This window comes from Anser anser (genome assembly GCF_964211835.1).
Source record: "Anser anser genome assembly, chromosome: 4".
Classification (NCBI taxonomy): domain Eukaryota; kingdom Metazoa; phylum Chordata; class Aves; order Anseriformes; family Anatidae; genus Anser; species Anser anser.
Window position 1 is genome coordinate 30,694,530 of NC_139724.1, and position 17,411 is coordinate 30,711,940.

The 17,411-nt window shown below is 43.9% G+C and overlaps 1 protein-coding gene across 6 annotated transcripts in view; it reads right to left on the reverse strand.

The window, feature by feature from the left end:
- Positions 1-10,341, reverse strand: part of RAPGEF2 (Rap guanine nucleotide exchange factor 2) — a 184,704-nt gene extending 174,363 nt beyond the window's left edge. For all 6 annotated transcript variants that reach the window (XM_083832688.1, XM_083832686.1, XM_083832689.1 and 3 more), the window contains exon 1: positions 10,208-10,341. In XM_083832688.1, the coding sequence (XP_083688814.1) occupies positions 10,208-10,276 (69 nt within the window). In that variant the 5' untranslated portion in view covers positions 10,277-10,341. The remainder of the gene's footprint in view (positions 1-10,207) is intronic.
- Positions 10,342-17,411: the final 7,070 nt, after the last annotated feature.

The following is a 17,411-nucleotide window of genomic DNA, read 5'->3' on the forward strand; positions in this document are numbered from 1 at the left end:
TACGTGCAATACGCCAAGATGCCTTATGAAGTTACCCACAGTCAACTGAAGTAATACTTCACCGAAAAACTATTTGTAAAGGCCAGGGTAACCATTAGAACACCTGCTTCAAACAAACCTCCTTTGTTTGAGAGACGTGTAAGGTAACTCCTATGCTGAAACATGGGCCAATGTCAATAGAAAACCTGACTGGATTTATTTAGGTTGTATCACTACGAACTGTGCTACTTTCGTCACAGCCACACGTTCACTTATTGCCCAGCTAAGACAGACGGTATGAAAAGTCCATTATTTTGTCTTTATTTTTACACTGACATAGAATATCCATTCACATAAGGAAGTTAGACCTTAAACAGCCACGTTAGTTTGTCAACCCAGTGAAGTTAAAGGTTTGGCCTATGCCAACTCAAACGAGGACATTCTGTAATTCTACTTTTTCTTCTACAAGTCAACAATAATATACATTGTATTGTATTTTGCAAATTAAGAGGAATTTACTTTCCACTCTGAAACTAATACACATTTTTAAGTGCTCTCCTCCTACTAAGAAAAATACCTGAGGTGAATACCTTAAGGCACAAAAGCAAAAACCACCAACCCAGGTTTAGAAAAGAAGAAACTACAAGACATCAGATTAACAGGACAGAGATAAAACCATAGTACATAGGCTAGGTACAAAGAGTAAGAGAAGGGAGAAATGAAAAAAGGATTGATGTTTCACCTGGGCATTCAGAAATACCCCATCTCCCCGTGCAGACCAATAACACGCGCTACAGCAAAGCTCAGGTTTCTTTGCTCCAGTTCCTGACAACTGCTTTATAAAGCTAACAAAGCATTTGTGCACCACATCACGTACATAATCATTCTCCAGCAGTACCCAGTTGTCTACATATTTTTCAACAGCTGAGGAGAGATTCTTCTAAGAGTCACCCTAAATAAAAGCCCTACAAGCTTCTCCAAGAGGATTTAGGAGTAGTGGAGACCCACTATCCATCAGTGCTCTGTCTAGTAAAATAAGAGCTCGTTGCACTAAAATAGATGGCTGCCTCAGATACAGCAGAGATGCAATAAACTCCTCTCCTCCACCTCTGAAAACCTCTGCACCAATTATTCTTTCCTTGACATTGTTACTTCAAATCATTTTTAACAGCTAGTCTTCAATTGTGTTGCCATCTGATAGTCATTTGGTGGCCTGTGACCAAGGAGCTGGCGTCTTCCCACTAAATCATCATGTATTAAAACAAGGCATCAGCCCGAATTAGCAGCTTCCAGCAGGCACAGAGAAGCCATGACAAGGATGGAAACACAATTACCCTCCTTCCTACAAGTGCCTGGTCTTGGTCAGCATGCGGCTCACAGAGCCACATGTGTTTCCACACCTGCACTGCACAGAAACGCTCAGTCTTCAGAGGAGACCCCTCTGGGCAGCTCTCGGGCAGGATCTCTGGGTGCTTTGTGTAATGGACTCATCACAGGCCCCCAGCGCTCGGGGCACCATCTAGAAGCGTATACAACAGATCGACAGAGGGTGAAGTGCTACTCAAACCGAGATCCTCACAATTGCCTTTCCATAACTCAGAGTGAAAACTGCTTTACTCGGAGTGCTTGCTGTCCGCTCACTACCTCTGTAGCAGGCAATATATTCCAGAAATTACTTAGCTACTGCACCAATAAAAAAGAGTTTAATAAATCAGGCCATGTAACCAGCACTCATAGCACACCGGCGCAAGATCTTATTTCTTGTTTCACACAGCATCCTCCACGAGCCATACCTCCCCCTTTTTAAGATGCATTTGCTACTTACTCCTTTGAGACTACAGCCAGAAAGGAAGCGATGCAATAAACCAACATGCATTTTATCCACAAGCTAAATTAATATTTTACAAAGGCATAGTACTAATGTAATTTCAATCAATGGGCCATTTACTGCTTTCACTGGGGAAGCAGCCAATCGTTAACTGCCTTCAACAGGAAATCACAACTTGTGTCAAGACCGACGGATGGCATCTCTGCAGCTTTCAGCGTCTTGTTAGGGCTCCAACAGCAAGCCCAGCAGCACAAAGCATCTCGGCCACATGTCCTGCTTCAGCAGCACCAGGCACCTGCATCGCTCTCAACGCTCTCTTCAGTACAGCCCTGTAAATCTCACATCCAGAAATTTTGGAGTTTGGCCTAGGGGGGTGTCTGTCTTTTCTCTTAATAATGCTTTTTAATCAACTGCCATAGAATCCAGTAATACTTCAACCATACCATCTCGCCTGCTCTGCATGCCATGCTCCTCCTTGATGATACAACCACATCTTCACACCTTTTAAACCCGAGTCTGATTTTGTAGTTGCTAACCTGGAAAGACCGGAGCTATCTCTACGCTCAGTGCCACCATAAATCAATACAGCAAAATGCCAGGACTTCAAACTATTGACATGGCTATATAAACGAAATTGCTGCTTCTTCATTACCGTAGCCACGCCACCTTCACAGCAAGCCAGCGACAGCACACGGTCAGCCATCGGGCAGTGCGCCTGCGGCAGTGGCTCCTGCCTGCACAGGCCAGGGAGGACGTTTCTGATCCCCACATACAAAGAAATCTGTAATAGTGCACGGCCAAGGCACGCTTTCTCCGTTCAAAGCACACTTAAATACTCACTGCCGTGTATGCTGTGTATTCTGATACTTCTTTTGACAAAGCCAAAATCCACACAGCCTGTCAAGTTCGTGCTGGCTGCATACACAACTGCAACGTGCTACTGAGTTCAGCTCGGTCGAGTATTTTGACGAAGTCTTCTGCTCAGGTGAAGGGAAGGTTTCCTAACAAGATTAAGCACTCACCTCAAAATCGAAACAAAAACATTGTAGAGTATGTATTGTAGATACGTCCCAACAGATAACAAATGGAAAAGGCGTGCACGCCTCTTAACTTGCATACCAACAAAATTAAGTTTCCCTTTACATCTTTGTTTCCCTTAAGAAGAAAGCACACAAGCATCCATTTCTCAGACCCTGTACAACAAAGCAACACAAATACAGACAAGAGTCAATATTGAGCACACAGAAACGTATCAGGCTTTAGCATCTCTTACCCACCCAGCTCAGTGCACATAAAGATAGTGTTGCTACCCAGTTTTCCTGCCACCCAGTTTTCCTGCCGTTGCTGTATTTTAATGGGGAAAAAGAAACTAGAAATAGAGAGTTATTACAAAAGTTTTCTCTGATGTTAATCCCTAGTACAACAAACAAAAATGGAAGACCCCTCTCTCAAGAAGTATCTTGCACATATGCATCATTGGTTAAAACATTCTCATGTTAGCAAACACATCAAGGGTAAATAGTTTCGTCACATACCATCCATTTATGTTTTTATACTTTAAGGAAGTGTTTGATAACACAGCACCATACACAGAGGTCAAGATGTTCGGAGGATCCTATGCACAACTATACGCATTTATTCTCCACTTTATAAAACAGGTCTTCACGCTTTCAGTTGCACCAAGACTGCCATGCGGAGCCATAATCTAAAGCAGATCATTGCACCACCCAGATTTCAGAAAGAAGAAACCTCACACCCTACCTCTCAAAAGTCATTTTCTTTTGTTCAGCTAACAAGATTGTATCACTTATCCTGTTTATGTTGTAGCCTCACAAACAGTTGGATCAGCACAAGTGAAGCAGCAGAAGACATCAGCATGGGAAACAAAGCTCTTAAACAAGCTTTGCTGCTAGAAAAATACAATGTGCCATAAAAGATTTAGCCTTCTGTTTAAACAAGCATTTAAACAAATCTCAAGCAGAAGCTTCTTCCAGCTGTATTGGTGGTACAGCCTTATTTTTCCATCAGCTGCTTACAGACCACATTTGCGTAACATCCTATCTCATCCCGCTAAGTTTGTATTTATTTTTTGGTTAATATGACAAGACGTCTGAATGACTAATTTCAAACAGAAAATACTGTACTGCTATTTCTCCCTCCAACTGCAGAAAAAGTAAGACAGATGGGAGACAAAAGTACCCTTGAAAAACAAAAAGCATAACTGCAATTACAAACTACCAAAAAAAAAATAAATCCAAAATTTAAGAGCATCATCCCAAGGAGAGCAGGATGCATCTCCCCTTTTGCAAACCAGAAATAATTATTAAATAAGCATTTTCACTTATTAAGCCAAGTTTATTTTAACTATAAGACACTCACAAACAAGCAAAAAAAACAAACAGCCCAGTAAAGACAGGCAACAGATATGCTTCACCAACATGTCTTCCATGAAACTTAATCCCTTTTCCCAGGTAATTCACACTGATAGCAGATTTTCACTTTGTCCTTTTAAGGGTTTATCAGAGTACCTGCAACTAAGACAAAAATAGGGAAATTTCCCTGTATTAGTATTTTTCTGTATAGCAAAACACCTTTGTTTTTATCAGTGACAGAGTAAAGATGCTTTCTCCCTCCCCCCCCCCCCCCAAGAATGCTTAAAATATTTTAACTTCACCCTTTTCCTTCACTGTTTTAATCAGGTAATGATATACATACTGGCCATTGTTGTTAGCCAGAATTCTCTGGGACTGCTGGAAATGGGATATAAATCACTTTTATTCAGGTCAGACAATACAGAGACGCACAAAGAAATACATCCCCAGATATGTGTGCAGAACAGAGCTGCACGGAGAACAACCAGCTAGTTTCAGCCCCAAAACAAAGCTGTAAGAGAAGCACTGCAGCAGGCTTCCTCTCTTCTGAACTTCACAAAGTTCAGAGCAAGCAAACTGGAACACCACTTCCATTTTGAGACTTACTAAAATACATCCTTTCATGCAAAATATATCCAGCAAATTAAATCTGCCACACTGGCTGCAGCAAACAGCGCGCGCAGGCTGGGCCGCCCTTCACAAAGGCTCTTTGTGGAGCTATCTTTCTGCCAGCGCTCCCTTTCAATTCCCAAACAATACCTTGCAAAAATTAGATCTCCTACTGTGGGAAAGTTCCCAAAACACAAGCCAAAATATATTTTCTCATGAGGGTACAAAAAGCCCTCAATAAGGAAGTCAAAGTTCTTGCAATGTCTGTTCGGTATACATATGGCTATTCTCGAAACGCGCTCACAGATCAAGTAGCAGCATCTTGATATAGGAAAAAAAGCTATCAAAATCGAATCAGTAATTCATCAGAATGAATCAGAGCTACCACTCAATAATTTGCATAAGCACGCAGACTTTTAAAGTCTTGGAATTTGAAAGACAATAACTCCTTCCACAAAAACTTATCTAACCTCTCCTGCACTTGGTATAAACTAAACGGAGCATCTTCTGAGATTACGTTTAAATCTTTTTCTCCTCCCCTCAGCTCTCCCCCGGGGTGCGAAGTGTTTTCCACAAACGCTCCGAGAGCACAGCGAACAGCGTGCCTCCCTGCGAAGGGGAAACGTGACTTCAGGGGAAACACTCGTGCACCGCTTACTGCTCTAGCTCTGCTCCCACGGCAAGCAAGAACTACGCGTCCTTTTTGCCTCAGCGGTTCAGCTGATGGCTTCGCCTCCGGCTCGGTGCGGTGGAGCAGCCCAGACCGCAAGAAAGGCAGGGTGTGGGTGGGCGAGGACGGGGCTCTGAGCGAGCGGGCGAGAGCAGCGTGGGCTGAGGGGTGGGTGCCCGGGCTGCAGGCCCAGCAAGCACAAGCTGCTCGCTTCAGGAGCTTCTCCGTGCACGCGTGCCACAGAAAGGAAAGGCAGCACCGATGCTCCCGGCTTTACGGGTAGAAGCATGTGCCCACAGGGCTGTCACAAGCATGCCTGCAACTCACAGGGACAGACCCAGCCCCAAGCAGCTCCAGATGCTCCTGCAGCCACAGCAGTGCGGGGTTCAAAAGCAAGCACTATCAAACAGGCGTTTAATGAAGTAGGAAATTACACAGAGCTTATCGCTGCTACGGTTAAACCGGCAGTTTCCAAGTTACCGAGTTTCCAATTAGCTTGGATTTGTACAGCTAACCCAGCTGCAACCTCCTGATGCAATGAGAAAGCCGGCACGTGTTGAGGATAAGGCTTCAAACCAGCTATTTCTGCTCTACAGGTGGAGGCTCCCTCATCACGCCCCGGTGTTTGCAAGCATCGGTGAAACTCACTCCTACAAGACAGGGAAACCTGCAAATGCACAGAGCACTCGCCCTGTTACAGGGGAGGAGTAATGCAAAAAGAAAAAGGAAAAGCAACAACTTCACTCCTCTACGTTCTCACCATTCTCAAAGCCCTTATCAACAGAGATGTGAATGGCTATGGGAAAACGCACCCTCCTTCAGAAAAGCTTGGAAATAAACCTATTTTCTTTCAGAACAAGCAAAACGCCCGAGCAGCTTGTTAAAGCGCGAGTCCTCAGTCTCAGGAAGCACATGAAAATTTATGGTGGAAGCTTTGAATCAGACATTCCTGAACTTTTTTTTTTTTGACAGACTGAGATGAGAGGTCGCAAGAAAGAATCCGAGCTACGCAAGGGTTCTCAGATTGGGTTATCGGCACAAAGCAGCCCACTCTACAGCTGAGTCTGTTGAACATGAAGTTATGCTGTGTACCAACACTAGCTCGAGAGTAAACATTAAGAGCAAAAAATGTATCCTTACTTCAAAGATATATTCTGTAGCTATTTCCATGCTAAACACACACATTACTTGCTTTGTCAGGTAAAGGTTTCACTTTTTCCCCAATAGTTAGTTTGTTTTTATTTTCTCCCAGTTAAATGCTGAAACTGGACAAGAAAAACCTCCATGGCAGAGGTACACATCTACCGTAACTTCATTCATCTCGCCTGCACCCATCTGCCTCAGCTACAGCCCAAGATGCACCAGAAGACGGTGTCGGTTCATGAGACACTGATCTTCATTTTCTGGGGGTCTTAACAACTACTTCTACTTTATTAGTTATGCACACGATAAACCCTTACACTGGACTCACGTGTGAAACACTTCTTCTCTACAGTCATTAAACTAAAGGGCCTCCTGTTTATTTGCTAAGAGATCACTACAGCAAGAAGGAAACACTCATTTCTGGCTTATCTTAAGCTTGCACACAATCACACTATCAGTGACTACGTGTTAAAAATAACACAACTGGAGAACAAGCTGAAAGTTTATTTGGAAAAAGCATAGGTACATCCTATAATTAAACCATTGTTCCCCTCAAGTACTCAAGAAGGGAATATCTGCCCAGCAGTAGCATCCTGTTTAGATGTCTCGGGCCTTGCAGTGACGCACCAGCACCCAACCAAGGGGAACGGCACAGGGCTCCCCTCTCCTGCTAGGTGCCCGCTGATGCTGTGACTTCTCAGCCGCTGCCATGCTGAGATGGCTGTTTCCAGAAGACAACCTTTGGCACCCAACATATTTAAGGCATACGTTAAAAATTCTTCCCGCAGACGTCACTACGTGGCATGAGCACAGTGAGCTAGTATGTGGAGTTTCCGAAGTAACCAGCTAGTCACATACCATGCCATGCAAATGAGCTGTTCGGATAAAGAGGGAGATTAGGGCTCATTTTCTCTTATTGGAAAACAAAAGCAGCCGTATTTATTTTATTTGATTAAACTACCCCAGAAAAAAAAAAAAAAAATCATGCTCTCTAAGGTGGTTTATGAAGCTGATAAGAAACGGTTTTGATAAGACTTAAAGCTATAAAATTTCATACAAGATGACATTTGGAGAAAAAAAAGTAGATTGCTATTACTCACAGCTTAAGGGCATAAAACCATTTGTAATTTATGAACATTTAGAAGTCAGATTCCCCAAAGTAGTTAAATTAACTTCCCAGTTCAAGTCTTTAAAGAGAAAATGAATAGTTTAATAAAGCAATTAAAGAGAAGAGCTGTTACACAACAGACATGCTCTAGTACAGGCTATGTGTATATATATTTTAATTATTATTATTTTTTGGTTTTGGGCAATGGAGTGTTGAGCTGTAATTCACAAAACTCAGAAAAAAAAATTAAACAAGGACACATGCAAGAGGTATGACACTAAGAGTTTCCCAAAGCAGCCACAGAATAGTTTACCTCCCCCAAAAAGATCAGTCCTGTCTAAAGTTACCAAGAGACTTTTGCACTACAAACGTTTATGCAAAGCTAAGTTTGCTTTCTCCAACGACTTATATCAGAGCTAACAGACATCTGCACTGTACATGTGCCTAAGAGCTTCCTATGTTGCTGTCACTCCTCTCATCTGAGCCTGCAGTGAAGTCACTTCACTAAATTTGCACCGTGACAATCCTGGGCAAAATAGTAATGTCAAACACAAGTTTACACCTCCCTCATCTGGGAGAAGCTGAGCCCCACTGAGTTTGTTAATGCAAGTAAGCAGTAAATATGCTAACACTCCTCTCGTGTTATTTCCTGTACTGACATGAGTATGATAAATATATATATATTCTCTTTCCAACCCTCTGCCGACTCTAAATGACTTCACCTAACGAGTTCTCAAAAGCCAAAAATAAGCAACTACCTTTACAGGGTCACAATAGTAAGGAAAGAAAACACAGGGAAAGGAAAATAAGGATGGTAAAAAGTTGCTTTCAAGGAGGATGGAAAAACAAGGTCTGGGTGTCTTTATATAAAAACTTATTTTTTTTCACTTGAGAACTGCATTACAGACCTATCATGCATAGCTACATATCTTTCAAATTCCAATACCGCCATAAGATAAAACTGAGACAACTTTCAGAGTGGAAAGCAAGCACTAGAAAACTCGCCTGCAGCATGGCTCGGGACGAGCCGCTCTGAGAGGGCAGGGGGACTGCTCCTCTGGCAGCCCTGCTCCCACCAGCAGCGACAGGAGGGCACGCCTGATCACCAGCTTCAAGCATTCCCGGTGCTAATGACACGTTACATTTCCCACCAATCTCGTCGTATTTGCGGCTTATTTTGGCCAGCATCAGCTCCGTGGATTTCAGGATGGGTTTCTTTTCCTGTGGTGACTGCCACAGAAGGCTTTCAGTCTGCTGATTTTTGAAGTTTTGGTGCATTAATGCAGCCCCAGCGTTCCCAATTTAGCTCTCTGCTCTGTGCCCTTCACACCAGCTTTGTCCCTGCGTTCAAGTGACTTCTTTTTTTCACTGCGTCACTTCTTACTCCCATTTATTTTTTTGGTTACCCCTTGCAGAGAGAAGGGCTGGCTGGCAGGGACACAAGTTGGCCAGCTCGCTTCACCTGGCGCAGACCTACACAGCTGTCACGGGGAAGTTTCAGCTCCCGAGCCCAGCCCGGTGGCCCCGCGACCTGACCGACTGGTTCCTGAGCAACTGCCAGTGTCACTCCCCACAGACAGCCGGCCATCCCTCGACAGCCGTCTGCCCAGGTCGGGCATGGCCACCACGGCTCCCCGCACTGGGATGTGTGCTTCTCCCAGCGCAAGGGCTCTCACCACGGCTTCGCCAACTGCGTCCTCCCCAGGACAGGGCGCTCGGCCTCCTCCAGCTTCCACAAGGTGCTGAAGGACCGGCTTCAACACTCGGGAACAGACATTTGGAAAGGTCAAACAAGGACAAAGAAACAACTTTAGCACCACAAAAACACATTCCAGAAGCTTAAAACAAATAAGATGGGGGGGACCGGAAGGTTTGTACAGGAGACATGCTAAGTACGATGCCTATGCAGCCAGCGTGTTTTTCCATAGGAGCTTTTATTTTCTCACACGTATTCCACGAGGATAAAAATAACATTACCACAATGACGTCTCTCTAGTAGGAGGAATGACTTCTGGGTGCAGCCCGAAAGTCAAGGTTTCCTCTTTGCCCCCAATTTGAAAGCACCACGGGCCAATCAGCGCCGTGCCAAAATAATCAGCAAAAACATCTCTTCCTAAAAACCCGGAGCACGCCGAGCTCCCAGGGCGCAAGGGGGGAGCCCCTGGAAAACGGGGCCGACGGCACAGCAGCCCCCCGCAGGGCCGGCCGGGGGGCGCGGCGAAAAGCTCCTCAGCCGCGGGCAGCGGGCGGTGACCGCCCGGGGCGCCGCTCACCCCGCCGCGCCCCGCGGGCACGGCCCCGGCCTCCAGCGGCTTCGGGACCTCCGCGACCCCCCGGGGCGCCCCCGCTGCTGGCCGGGAGCAGCCGGCGCGACCCCCCCGGGGCGAAAGGGGGAGAAGGAGGAAAGTTGCCGGCTGTGGCCGCCCCGTCCCTGCCTCCCCATGGGCGAGCCGTTGTCCCCCGCTTCCCTTCCCTCGCGGGGTCCCGGTGCCGCCTACCTGGGGGCTGCGCTCCGCCGGGTTCTTCATCACCGCCTGGCGGAAGCTGTTATCCACGTAGGACGCCATCGCGCCCCTCTCCGCCGGCAAGGCGGCAGGGAAGGAGGGAGGGGAGGAGGTGGAGGAGGAGGAGGAGGGAGGGCCGGCCGCGGCCTGGCGCTGCGGGCCGGGGCGACGAGGAGGAGGAGGAGGAGGAGGAGGCGGCGGCGGCGAGGGGGGGCACCGCAGACTCAGCAGCGCCGCCGCCCGGAGCAGGCCAAGGCCGAGCCCCGGCGGCGAAGGGGGCGCGGGGGCGCCCGGCGGGCTGGGGGCGCCTGGCGGCGGCGGCTGGGCGCTCCCGCTCTAGCCGGCCCTGCGCCTGCCGCCGGCCCGCTGCCGCTCCGCCGCATCCCCCCGGGCGCCTCCGCCTCCCATCCGGGCTGCTGGGGGGCTCCGCGCCCGTCTCGGCCACGGGGAAGTTGCTGGCTCCGGGAGGCGGAGCGCCGGGGCGGGACGGGGCGGGACGGGGCGGGCCGAGGGGGGCGCTTTGTGCCCGGCTCCCCCCCCGGTGGGGTCCCCGGTGCCGTCCTGGTGCCCCCAGGTGGGCTCTCGGGCTCGGTGGTCGCTCCGCCGAGCAGGGGCGGTGGGGTCGACCTCGGCCCTGCTGCAAGGCGTCCCGGGAAGCCTGCCCTGCCCCGAGAGCCACCGCCTGTCGTCTGGGGGATTTTCACCCCAAAAAGATGGGGTGTGAGAGTCCCGAGGGTGCCGCCAAGCTCTGGGACCCCACCTGTTGGGTGGCGTGGCTGGGGGCCTTGGGCAGGCCACCTGCTGCCACTCCTCCCAAAATCCACCCAGGCCAGCCGCCCTCGCTGCAGAATGGGGGGATAGGCTGAACTTTGGGGGGCTCCCCTTGTCTCTGTCCTCTCACCTGAGCACAGTCTTTAGAGCACAAAGGTCTCATCTCATGGCTGGTCGTGTTTGTTTGCCATGACACTGAACATGGCACAGCAGCAGCTTAAGAAATGTTAAGCAGGGAGCTGTTATTAATGTGTCATTAGTGGCAATGTAGAACTATTACTGTATTTGCCTTTGTAAACAATGTGTACCCTTTGCTGCTATGTATTGTGCAGTGTAAATAATACTGACATGAAGAAATCTGATTGAATTGATTTTCAGTCACTAATAGGGGTTTGCACATTTTTATTGTAAGGTAGCACGTTTGTTTTTATTTTTATTTGTGAAAAACGATGAACGTTCATAGGGAGAACAGCTTTTGTCTTGCATGACATACACTTCTTGTCTCAGGAGACAAAGCCGTATGCTTTTAGACATGGATGACTCTCAAGCAGGCCGTGTCCTCAAACAGTAGTCTACTAAACCTCTTGAATGAAACCTGTTTTGGTTCATTAACGAAGATAAGTCTTTGGGCTAAGCCCACTCATATGCGGGGTATAATTCTGGGCAGACCACGGGAAACAGGGAGAGCTCCACATCCCAGCTATATTTTGCTACTGGTTGCTCATTAGTAGTCCTTATGGGGAATAATTTTATTTTTATTTTTAACTAGCATTGAACATACAATGTCCTTTGCCCTGAAAAATAAGTTTTAAATATGCCTCACATTCATCATCCAGAGAGTATCATTTCTTCAAATTAATTAAGCCTGCAGCTATATGGAAGTACCAGCTTTTCTGAAGATCAGCATACCAACCCAGAGTGCTCAGATTTTCTTTTTTTGTGGGGCATATGTACACGCCGAGTGCCACAGGAATGCAAGGAATGCTCTCCTGGGCTCTTCTCTTCCATCACTTCGGGGCACTGAATCTCTCCTGTTGCAGACAAGCTTGCCTGACATGTTCGTATCTCTAAATCAAAACAGAGCTACCCACTCTATTTTAATATGCAATTATCTTTAATTTCAGACCTGTTAGCTTTAACAACATAAAGTGAAGGGTTTCACTCTGATTCATTTTTGTTGTTATCTGTTAGCAGAATACCTGTGATTCACAATGATACTTAACTTCAGCTGAGGGGATTTGGGGGGATCTGATTATACGGTGATCAGAGTAACAAATCTTGATGGCTATAGATGTACGTCAGAGGCCTATCACACACCACAATGGAGATGGCAATGGATGAAAGCTAAAGAATTACATAAAAATACATTCAATAATTCCTCAACGGTATTTAAGAATATGTTGCACTTACACTTTCTTTAGTTGTCTGTAAGCAATATGTTTGTATTATGCAGATGCTTCTGATTTTTTATTATCTCCATGGTGGATACAAGTCTGTCATCTATGTTGTCTTTTCTTCCTGATATTAGAATAGCTCTTACATCTGAATGGGGAATATATATCATCAAAAATAATCATCAAAATAATCATCAAGATACCTAGAAAAATATTTTTAAAGGACACCATTTTTAATCACTGGAAAAAAAAACTATTTTTCATGCAAACATTCAGTGAAGTACAATATACAATATCAAATGTTTTTGCAGCCTTCACATTCATTGTCTTTCCTGTTTTCTGACTTCAGCAGTAGATCAATACATTTTAGAATATACACATATATCAGGATCTGCCATTCATTCTGCATTTCCTTTTTGGTTGTTCCTTAGTCTATCTACATTAAGCAGCGTGATTTACAATGTTTTGTTGTGTTTTGGTGTTTTTTTGGGGGGACTGGTCACATCATTACTCTACATAGGTTTCCTACCCCACTGAACAATAGAAAATCAAGAGTTAACCATGTACAGTGCATATGGTACATACATTGCTGGTAGTTCAGCCATATGAAGAAGATGCAACTCAAAATGTGACAGCTCAATATAATATCGCTTAGTTGTGTTATGTTGTAAAAGAAATAGAAACATTATCCTATAGCTATAATTACTCACCATTTTAAAACATTTCAGGAAAAGTATTTTTCATATAAATTGCATAGTTTGTGTCTTCCCGAATATCTCCGTTTACTTTAAAGGATAAATTGAAATGGTTAAGTCAAAGTTACTAAAATGCCAAGGAAAAAATTCAGCAGTTCTGTGAGCTGACCCTCATGTTAAAAAAGACACGTTTTCAAAGGCTTGCACTTGACTGAGCCACGCAGCTTTTAGTTTGTGGCACCAGTTATTGGTCACCAAGAGTTTAATACCTGGATTGTTCGGCAGAGGCCATCTTGCTCTGATAGGGAAATAGAACATTGTCTCTTTGGGGATTTCAGTAAATTACACAGTTTCAGTAAAGTATATAGTCAGTGCGGATAAAAACTCATTGATCTCCTTTCTTTGGGTAAATTGTCACTTTCATATATCTTCTGAAGATTGGGCGGCAGCTGAAACAAATTCACACAGATGAGTTCCAGTATGCAGAACTGCCTGTCTTCTTCCCAACTCTCTCCTGGCCACTTCCCTGAAACCATAAAAAGTTACTTTCATAACTGTGTTGGTGGAACATAAAAGGGAGCCAATCTGATGAACCACTCCATAGCTGACCTTGAGAATAGGAGTCATTCCCATTGGGCTGGGCAGGATCCAATTTTATTGGATTTTAAGACAAGGATGAATGATTTCTGGTACAAGTAAGGCTACTGCCATCTCCTTTGAACAAGCTTAGCCTCCGTGCTCAGTTTTTGGGGATGACAACATTTCCAAGAATGCTGTTCTTTTGGAATTTATACATGGAAGTGATTATTACTATTTGCAACTCCATTTTTTATTGTCTTTTACAACACGAAGAACATGTTTTTGTTTTTAACACATTCTCTAGCTACATGGCTATTTTTCAACTAGAGATCTCCAGTATACAAGCACAGTACATAACCACCACTGTCTATCCCTGAACTAGACTGGTAGGATAGAAAGATATCAGTGAGTTGACATGGTCCATGCTAAAATAATTCTTTGAATGTTTACCATTGCTTTGTGGTCCTTTTGTACCTGTAAGGCAGCACAAAATTCAAAATGCTGTACAAAAGAGACTGGCATGTGGCACTAAACTAAACTAAACTAAACTAAAAATTTGTCTTCTGCTTTTTCTTACAAGGAACAAGAGAAGAGTTTGTGACTACCATGATGCATCTCATACATTTATTCAGAATTTGTCACTGCATGTGGAATATGTCACTGCATTTGGGAATATTTGTCACTTAACTTCTGCTGTACCTGCAAACATATCCATCTAAACCAACTTTAACTAGTGAGTTTAATACTAGCAGTGGCAGCTCAGGGACCAGCACGAACCAGCTGTCCAAGTATTTTTAGGGTCGTTTGAGAAGAACTCACGGCCCACACAATGTTCCCTTCAACCATGCTGACAAAAGTAACTATACAAAGGGAAGAGTAGCCAAAATCCGTATTGTGGGAGCACCTTGGAAGCACAATAACAGACCATTATGCTAGGTACTGTATGAACGCCAAATTATCATGAACTCTCAAGAGGTCAAGCCTGAGTTTCTGGAGAAAGCTCAAGTAGGTCCAACACAAGCTTCATTCATGCTTGTGACCATCATGCACATGTGCCCATTATCACTCAGTCATGGAAATGCTAGTTGTGGGAGCAGAGTAGTATCAATTCCACTTCCATTGTAAAGTGGAACGGTCAAGTAGCATCTTTTGCCATTTTTCAAGATTTGTAGTGAAAGAGGAGATCCCATTCCATGGGATGACAAAAGGCATAGAAGAGTAAGTCTGTGCTTCATTGCTGGTAGGCTCCAGAACAGGCTGCCAACGGAGAGAGAGGGACCCCATTTTGTTTCTTGGATTGTACCCACTACACAGCAACAAAACTATCAGATTAAAAACAGGTTCCTTTTGGATAGATGACACTTTCTGATTGATACAGGCAAAAAATGCAGTCTACTCCTTCCCAATCATCCATCAGTCATCCACAATCTAATATAAGCAGGATATATATAGGAGCAATTTCAGCTGTTGAAGTATATTATATCACAGTTTTGTGAACTATATATTCAGTGCCACATATATTTCAAATACTATATTTAAGTAGCATCCAAAATAAGGAAAGAAATACCTCATTCTTATTCATGTTTTCATGACTGGACAAGTTAGAGCCCAAACTTACATTTCTGTGTTTTGTTTTTAAACCAATATATTTCCTGAAATAAAACACAAACTTACTCTTTCTAAAATAACTGTAATTGAGTTGTTTAAAATAATCTTTTGAAGTTTCTACAACCTAAACATTACATGGTTGTGCTGAAATATGAAAAACGGAAATTGTCTAGAAGCCAATCTAGACAGGATTACTATTTATTCAAAGCTGGCCAAGTCTTTAAAAGAATTTTACTCATAAGTATTAACAATAGGTAGCCAGATAATCATTAATATCTAATGATACTGCTTTTCATAAACACTAGAAGCTGACAAAGTTAAATCTATTCTGATAATAGATCATGTAGAACGATAAATAAAGCATGCAATTCTCTGCAAGGAAACTGAAACACAAAGGAAGTGGGAATTTTATTTCTGCACAAAGATGTGAAATATTCATAAGAGAAAAATATATTGTTAACTCTGTTATTAAGACCTTTCACTGCAAATGTGCCATTTTCATTATTACGATTCTATACTGATTGCCTAATTTTCACTGTCAACCATCTGAAAAAGTGTTTAAGATAATCAGTTTTATTATATACGATTGACATATTTGGGTTCGGTCTATACTAGCCCTTTCAAAAAACATGAATATATTTATAATTTTTGGCATTTCTGCAGGGCATTATTCTATAAATTAAGTTTACAGCTGGTAGCATTCTTCTGTAATGAATTATTGATTAATTATTCCAGATATTGCCTTTCCTCAGTCAGCCACCAAGCATTGTTTACTGCACTGCTCGATGAGATTGTGCTGGAAATGTTTCTTGGAATGAATCCCTGAATGCCGCATTCCCGTCATGTTTCACCTCTTTACTCGTCATCATGTTCTATAGGAATCGGCTGCGCTCTTTCCTGCGCACTACAGTGCATTGTGAATATGCTCCAACGTGATACTACTGGCACTCATTTGAAGAGCATTTGCATCTCCATTGCTTCCTAGTGACCTTTATAAATTATTCCACTGCTTCAAAAATAATAATCGTTGTGTAGCGTGTTTGTGTGGTTCAGCCTTCTTCATCCTTCAGTCACCACTTAGATCTGTTCAAAGCATATGGGGATGTGTGGGTGTGAGCTTAAGTGAATGTTTCCATGCCATTCATACATATCCTGGCAAAGCATATTCACACCTATATCATAATGTGACAAGTACTAGGTACCAATTTAAGTAGATAAAATCAGCTTTAAGTTCAGTAAAATCTAGAAAAGTTAATATTTTTGCTACTTACAATCAGTGATATCACACTCCATCAACTTACGTTCCATTTGTTTTTCCAGGAAGAAACCATCTAGTACCTGGAATAAAACAGCGTTAAAATCTGATTTTTCCTTGTCCCAGGAAAGCATATTCCAGATAGACCGACGCTGAGGTAAGCTATCAAAGCAATCTAAGCCTATCCTGGAATTGTCCTGATTGGTCCTGACAGTTTAATGACAATATGCCTAACCTTGTGTATGCAGAGTGCCCCGCTGCATCCATCAAACAAGAATATTTGTATTAGATCATGTGTCAAAAGGTTGTTATGACCAAGTGTGTCTTCCACAGAATCTATGATTATCAGTAATGCCAGTGGAGAAAAATAAGACTTTCTATTGCTTTCTTCGTGTAGGAAACTTGGAGAGATTCCTGTTTCCACCTCCAGCTAACTCTGTGAAAATACATAGTGATAAATCCAAGTATGAAATTCATCTACAGCAAGAAATCCTTGATTAACATGAAAACAGTGACATGAGGGAACTGACAAAAATAAGCACCACTGCACAGGTGAGCTGTTACTGACCATGGGATAGAAGTTTACACAATGCATTATTTGTACTACCTGGATCTATTTCTAAGACACACTCCAATAACCACTTTCCCTCCATTTGTGTGTGTGTGTGTATAAATTTTACTCTTTGTTCCATTTATTAAGCAGATGCTTCTAATACTCTTTAAACATTCAGCAGCAAGCTGTGATAAATCTTCCTACTTCTGTAACAACTGGTTTGTGCCCAGAACATCCACCATCAGCCTCTTATACCATTGCTGCAAGAACACGGGAACATCCTTCTGGCTTCCAGAACAAGTTTACAGAAAATAAAAATAGAAAATTGCCCCTCTCATTGTTG